Source organism: Phyllobates terribilis, unplaced genomic scaffold (genome assembly GCF_046119375.1).
Source record: "Phyllobates terribilis strain yellow unplaced genomic scaffold, ASM4611937v1 Scaffold_8__6_contigs__length_399053987, whole genome shotgun sequence".
In the NCBI taxonomy this organism is placed as follows: domain Eukaryota; kingdom Metazoa; phylum Chordata; class Amphibia; order Anura; family Dendrobatidae; genus Phyllobates; species Phyllobates terribilis.
In genome coordinates this window covers 155,919,065-155,926,698 of record NW_027362768.1, presented here as the reverse complement: position 1 = coordinate 155,926,698, position 7,634 = coordinate 155,919,065, and the positions used below count along the sequence as shown (strand labels likewise).

Genomic DNA, 7,634 nt, shown 5'->3' with positions numbered 1-7,634 from the left:
CTGCGGTCCGACGGTCTGCCCTCCGACTCCTGTCAGTCTGTCTATGGACCAGCCTGCCCGCTCACCTGGGAGCGCTCACCTGTTACCTGCCTGCTAGCCTACCTGGAGGCTCTGCCGTCACTTGCCGTGACCACCTGGCTGTCCAGAGACTCTTGCCCGCTCACCTGGGAGCGCTCACCTGTTACCTGCCTGCTAGCCTACCTGGAGGCTCTGCCGTCACTTGCCGTGACCACCTGCCTGTCCAGAGACTCTTGCCCGCTCACCTGGGAGTGTCCATCCGCTACCTGTCTGCTAGTCTACTTGGAGGTTCTGCCGTCACTTGCCGTGACCACCTGCCTGTCCAGAGACTCTAGCCCGCTCACCTGGGAGCGCTCACCAGCCACCAGCCCGCGGCCCTTCTACCCAGAGACTGTCCCTGTCACTTGCCGTGACTACCTGCCCCTCTACCCAGAGACTGTCCCTGTCACTTGCTGTAACTACCTGCCCGTCTTCCCTGGGAGCCACCCGCTTCCTTACAAGGACTGCCCCCTTGTATAGTTGCTCAGAGGTTCCACCTCCCAGACCCGTTACATGAAGTTTCCACAATCAGTGATGGTTTGGGGGGCCATGTCATCTGCTGTTGTAGGTACACTGTGTTTTATCAAGACCAAAGTCAGCGCAGCCATCTACCAGGAAATTTTAGAGCTCTTCATGCTTCCCTCTGCCGACTAGCTTTTAGGAGATGGAAATTTCATTCTCCAGCAGGACTTGGCACCTGTCCACACAGCCAAAAGTACCAATGCCTGGTTTGAAAACAACACTATCACTGTGTTTGATTGGCCAGTAACCTCGTCTGACCTTAACCCCATAGAGAATCTATTATAGAGAATCTATGGGGTATTGTCAAAAGGAAGATGAGAGACACCAGACCCAACAATGCAGACGAGCTGGAGACTGTTATCAAAGCAACCTGGGCTTCCATAACACCTCAGCAGTGCCACAGGCTGATCGCCTCCATGCCACGCCGCATTGATGCAGGAATTGATGCAAAAAAAGCCCGACCATGTATTGAGTGCATTTACTAAACATTAGTGTTGAGCAAACATGCTCGACACTGCTCGGTACTTGCCCGAGCATCCCACTACTCGGGATGTTCGGCGAGCACCGAGCATTTTCGGGTTACTCGGGCGGGAGCTCGGGTCTTCACCCTGCATGTTTGGCGCTCTTTACAGAGCCAATGAACATGCAGGGATTGCCAGCCAATCACTGTAATGCCGCAGCCATGTTGGTTGTGGGCATTACATTGATTGGCTGGCCGCACAGCGTCACCTTGAGTATTTAAAATCGGGCGCCGCCATCTTGGACTAGTGTCGCTCCGGATCAGCTAGTGTAGGGAAAGCGCTGCTGAGCTAGGGAGAGATTTATACTGCAAAATAGTTAGTGTAGGGTCTGTAAAGGCTGCCAAATCAAACAAACAGTCCTTCTCAGGACTAATATCCATCCCTAATATCAGGCAGGCAGGCAAGCAGGCTGTATAGGAGACGCAGTGGTTATACCAGCAAACGCTGCATTACAGTCCTGTGTGCTGCTCCTGTTGCTGAAATTTCTGGACTTAGCTCCAGGTCCTGGGGGGCCAGGAAAAATTCTTTTTTTTAATCTAAATCCTCTTTTTTTCCCCCTCCTTCACACTGTACAAATACCCGTCTTATTAACCTTTTGGTGTCCCACCCCCCCCCCCCCCAAAAAAAAAAAAAGTGTGTCTGTGAGAGTTCAGACACAAATAAATCTCTATTATCCTGCTTTTGGCATTTTTTGCCGTAAAAAAAAACTGTATTAGCTTTATAAGTGTTTTTCATAAATAACAGGGCATTTTATCTTATATAGAGATGTCTTTGTATTAAAGCTTTCCTTTGTTTCTGAAAGTATAGTAAACTAGATATAGCCAGTCTCCTAAGGAATTCAGCAGAATACATAATGTACGACTTTGTTAATCCCAACTTAGATATCTTTCTTTTTAGGTAATGTAATGTATTAAGCCATTCCCACTTTCTTTATCATTGTGGTTTGTAATAAAAACTTGTGACCAGGCATCTAAGAGCAGACAAGCCTGGGACACAAGCAGAATTGGATGTGTTCTCTGTCTCCGATCAATCGACTCTCTGATTTGATCAAAACTGGCAAATGTGTGAAACCTTTTGAGTTTCCACTAAAACTTTCCATATAGGTTTCTCCATCATTACATGGTGCCAAAATGTGGGATTATCAGAACTGGACCTCCTTTGGACACGACTGCAAAGATATCTCTCTCGGAACACTGAATGATCCGCCGTGAGTAACCCATTGTGTTACTAAAAATTCAGTATTACCTAGAGGGCTCCAAGACGGGAAATTGGTGGTCCAAACAAGACAATCACTGTCATCACTACACAAGTAGCGATTCTGCCCCTACATGATGCTATTCTCAGAAGAAGTAGCAAAAACCTGGTGACAGATTCCCTTTAATGCTTCTTTGGTAATCTTGTGGTTGTATACTGACCTGAGGAAGGCATCAGGAGCGAAATGCGTTGCCCTGTACACACTTTTTAATACTTATGTAATACTTACGTTTTTTCTTTGCATTTGTCAGTGTTTTTTTACATGTGTTTTTATCGCGTGCAACTGGCATGGATTTATATTGTGTGACCAACTTATGCTGCTTTAAATGCAGCATCAATAGTAAAAAAAGAATTAAAACGTAAAAAATAAAAAAAAGCATTATACTTACCTCTCCGGTGGCCCCCGGTCTCCTTCTCCGGTTGCGTCCTCTGTCCTCGGAGTCCCGCGGTGTTCTGAAAGGACCTGCGCTGACATCATTTAGTTAGCTGACAGTTGACGGGACTGCCGACGTCAGCGGTCGTGTGACCATCACATGACTAAATGACGTCAGCGCAGGTCCTTTTAGAACACCGCGGGACGCCGAGGACAGAGGACGCAACCGGAGAAGAGACCGGGGCCCACCGGAGAGGTAAGTATAATGTTAATAAATTTGCAAAAATTTCTACATTTCTGTTTTTTTCAGTCAGGATGGGGTGCTGAGTGTACTTTAATGAGAAAAAAAATAAACTTTTTAGAATTTACCAAATGGCTGCAATGAAACAAACAGTAAAAAATTTAAAGGTGTCTGAATACTTTCCCTACCCACTGTATATGTGAGCGTTGTGTGCCAAAGACCTCCCATGTTTTCCTCATTCATGGTGTGTGTTTCCACTTCTCCTCTCGCTTCCCTCTGTATGACTTACCCTCCTCCTCCTCCTGGTCCTTTGTACAATGTCCTATGAACCTGCCTCATTAGAGGAGGATCTTCCGCCTGTCACTTGTACTGTGACATTCCACTCAAATGTAGCAGAGCTCAGGCAGCGTCTCGGTCATGTCAGCCCCTGTATTCCTTGGACTGCTGCCATTTAGTGCCTCTGATCTGTGGTCTTGGGTCGCCTGGTTCTGCCTCCTCTATGTGCTGGTAAAAGCCTCCAGACTTTATCTGAAGCGGAGGCAGCTGATAAAAGCATTTGGACCATTTGAGGGTCCCAAGCGTCACTGGCTGTTTGGAAATGCTCATGAGGTAAGAGCTGTGCAATGTCCTCCACTATGTTATATTATCTGTAGGGTCACATTTGTGGAAAATATAACATAGATTATGTTTCACTGATATAAAGGCTAAGTCGATTGTCCGCTGCGTATTTGCTTGCAGAAAATCCACTGTGTGAACAAAGTGCATGACAAATATTTAAAGAAATTGCATGCACATGCTGCGAAAAATATCCTCAGTGGAAATCGACAATAGCTGCGGGATTAAGATTCGCAGCATGGCAATTTATGTTGTGCTTATAGGTGAAAGTTTCACCCTCGAGAAAAGGTTAAAAAAAAATGTTATTATTAGAGCTAGAAGTAATTGGAACATAATTTAATAAACCTGATATTAGCACCGATTCTGACACTTCCTTGAGTCCTTGCCACCAAATCTTGGCCATTATACAGATATTAAAAGGGTTTTCCCACAATATTTATATACAGGATAGGTGATAAATGTCTGATCTCTGAGGGTCGCACCATTGGAACCCCCACAATTACTAGAATAGGACTCCCAATCCTCCATTCCTCAATACTGTATATGAGATTAAATAGTGGTGGTCATCCACTAGATAGCTGTTAAATGTCTTTTGTGCAAAAAACCCTTTAAAGAGAAATAGAAAATCCATTTTAAATACTTCATTAGGGGTGTATTAGCAAAATGCAGCTATAAAGAGTATATATTGCTCAGCAGGAACCAACACCATTAGACAGTTTTCACTTGGAATCATGTAATTCTTAATTTCCCCAGCGGAGGTGCTGTAGGAAAAGTGGACACATGCTGATTCTCCGAAAAGATAGACGTCCTGTCATCTGCTTATTATCAGATACTCTTCAAACAAAAAGGGTTTCCCAAAGTGGAGGCATACAGAAGTTTCATGCGGACCAGTATATATCTAATAGTCCAGTATTACATTTACTGTACATGCATCTAATGACTTGTTTGGAGTTGTGATATGGCCAACAAAGTTAAAAATTAAAAACTTCTCCCATCCTGATCACTTCCGGATAAATTATCTATCAAATCTTTAGATTTGGAGTTTGAGCTGCACTTATTTGCTATCGGCCTGATAATACTGGTTATACAGCAACTAATAAAATGTTTTTACACTCTAACCTAAATAAATATACTGTGAATATCTTATACTCCATCGTAAAGGATTTTCTTCCCTTTAGAAAATCCATTTTATACACTATGGTCCCGATTCATCATTTGCAATTTTTTTTTAAGTCACTTTTCTTTTTTTATGTCCTTTGGTATCTGTTGTCGTTTTTTATGCCAAATTCTTAAAAATATTGCACTCGGTTCATTCATTTTGCTCTTTATTTTTATGCAGTTTTGTGCTATAAAGTTGCATCTTCCACTAAAATGTTGCAAAATTTGGGCAATTTTTTTTTAACATGTACAAAAAAAATCACTTCTGGAATACATTGATGTAAAAATATTGCAACTTTTTAAAAAGTCCCAATTGTTAAAATGGCCACAAAAATCTGGGAAACTTGCTCACAATGATGAGCATTAAAAAACAACAACAGGCAAACACTAGTGATGAGCGAGTACCGTAATATTCGTAATCGCTATACTCGTAATGAGTACTTTGCAATAATCACGTATTCGTTCTGAATAGCCAGTACAATGTAAGTCAATGGAAAATGCGAGTAATTTTCTGCTGGACCCTACAAAGGGGTCTGGGGGCCTGAGGAAAAGACTGAAATGGATGGGAAAGTGATGAAACAGAATGGAAAGAGCCTGAAGAATGCGCCTGCATGCATTTCTGACTCACATATGGTTTCTGGGAATAAGTTTGTCACAGTGTTACACCACTTTTACAGACACACAAGAACAACTACCAAACCTAAATTGCATTTAACAGGCCAAAAAGGTTAGGAAACAGTTTTTCCTGCATAATCACTTGTATATGACTCGCCCCCTGGGCCGTGGGGCACGCAGATCCGGGCGATAGGGGAACGATGGGGGTAGTAGGGGCGGCCCGGTCCTGCGGCTCAGGGTGGTCAGACCAATGGTAGTCTGCTACTGTACTTTAGATAATGTCCGACTACGCCACCCGTGGATTGCGGTTATTAGGAACCGCCGCTGCAAGGCAGTCCGCTGGGGCTGATGATGTGTGCAGCTGGGATGGTGTGACTCCCCATGGGAAGAGTGTGGCCCCAGGGCAGTGTAGTGGATGGTGGGAGTGATCGTGATGAGAGTCCCAGTACCGGTAGTGCTGGAGGAGCGAAAGAGCACACAGACAACGTACTGCAGTCCAATGTCTTTTACTCACAGTTCAGATACTCCAGGTCACTTCTGTACAGGTAGTGACCGCCCGAGCCGTGCTGCGTCCACCAGGTGTGGGGCTCGGTCAACTCCCAGGCAGTTCAGAAGTATGGCTCAGGACCCCCTTTTGTCCTTTCTCTGGCCTGCCTCACCAGTGACCCACTTTTGTCCAGCTGCCGTGGACTTGTGCGGTTAAACGTGGGCCCCGTCCTCCGCTGTCCTATATGGTGCCTTCCTAGCAGGTTTGATGAGGTGTCGCACCAATAAATGATCACGACGACCGGTCTTTGGCTGAGGGTAGTTTCTCCTCCACCAACTTGGGATCCGGTACCCTTAATCTGCCTGACCCTTCACCCTGGATTCTCGTGGGTTCTTAGGGTCCCTTCCACCTTCTTGTTCCTGAGCCCTTCTGTTTCTCTGTCTCTTCTTCTCCTTTTCTGTTCCTTCCTGTTCCTTTCTGTTGGAGCTGGGATGAGCCACAATCTCAGCTCCCCTTCACCTCCTCCTCGGCCTCTCACTAGGCCCTTCTGGAGTAGAGCTCCTACAGAGCCTCTACTCCCTGTCTTCTCCTCTCTGGACAGAACTGAACTTCTCTTCTCTCCTAGAGCTAAGATGGTGCCCACCTTTTATACCTCCTTCTGACCATGAGCCCAGGTGACCAGCAACCAATGGGCTCCTTCCTATGCTCAGGAACCAACCCCTATCTGCCCCTACAGCACTGGGTGTTCCACCCCCCTCCCCACTCCAGGCAGGGACATAGTCGGTCGTGCCTGCACTTCTGTCTAGTGGGAGCACCGTTGAGCTGTCCCTCGGAAATGGTGTGTGTGTGCTGTATGCAGCTAACTGAGCCCTGGTCCATACTCCATCCTTACCTGGGAGTGGAATATCACACCTCTGGTCTGAGGTGCAATACCCCTGTAGCGGCCGAACCCTCGGGGCGCTACATTTACAAGGCTAAGTAAACCAGAGAAACCGAAAAAATATCCATTTCAGCCTTTGTTCACACATACCGTTGTGGCTTTTTTTCATCTTTTACAATTGGGAGGGCCCTGACTTATACATTTTGTAGGTCCCTCTGTCATACATTATTTTTAGTTCGCTATTCCCCAGCACTTCACAAGCACAGCTAGAATGCACCAGTAGGTATGTTGATCTTTGACCTGAGAGGCCTCAAGTGGATCTGTAACATGCGTTTTGGAGGGACAGCTGTTACTTAGACAATTGGGCAGTCCCGCCATCAACGACACTCAGATAGTGGAATACATATTCCATAGCAGTTTACAATGTGCCCATTGTAGCGTTGGGCTTGACCCTCCTCCTCCTCCTCCACCACCATGTGATACTGCGACCCTAAATTCATATGTTCAGAGGGCCTACAGTAGGCAGGAAAGCTAAGTTTTGTGAGAGCCCTCGTGTGGCCCTGTAACATACATTTTGAAGTGCCCTTCTCTAGAGATTTTGGAGGTCCCTCTTGTGTACAATACAGTTGAGAGTGCCCTCATTTATTCATACTGTAGAGCCCTGACTCTATTATTTAACTCATTTAAGGGCAGAGACTACAGAGAAAAAGGTCAAGAGACATGGAGTACTAGAAGGTAGCCGTGAGTGCGGCCTGCAATCCTAAGGTATGGCTGAACTCTGTGAACCTGAAAAATAAAGCTACACTAGTCAACTGGATGACAAGCTCAAATATATCACTTGTGCAAGTCAAAGGACAAAGGATATATGGTGCCCCCCTCCAGGATGGGTTGGAGAAGCTTCTCCAAATGAC

At 45.7% G+C, this 7,634-nt stretch overlaps 1 protein-coding gene across 1 annotated transcript in view; it reads left to right on the top strand.

Annotated features, from left to right (window-relative positions):
• Positions 1-3,302: 3,302 nt before the first annotated feature.
• The window catches only part of LOC141156952 (cytochrome P450 4A4-like), a 50,427-nt gene continuing 46,095 nt past the window's right edge, over positions 3,303-7,634 (top strand). The window contains exon 1 of the mRNA XM_073643545.1: positions 3,303-3,577. Within this exon, the coding sequence (XP_073499646.1) occupies positions 3,386-3,577 (192 nt within the window). The 5' untranslated portion in view covers positions 3,303-3,385. The remainder of the gene's footprint in view (positions 3,578-7,634) is intronic.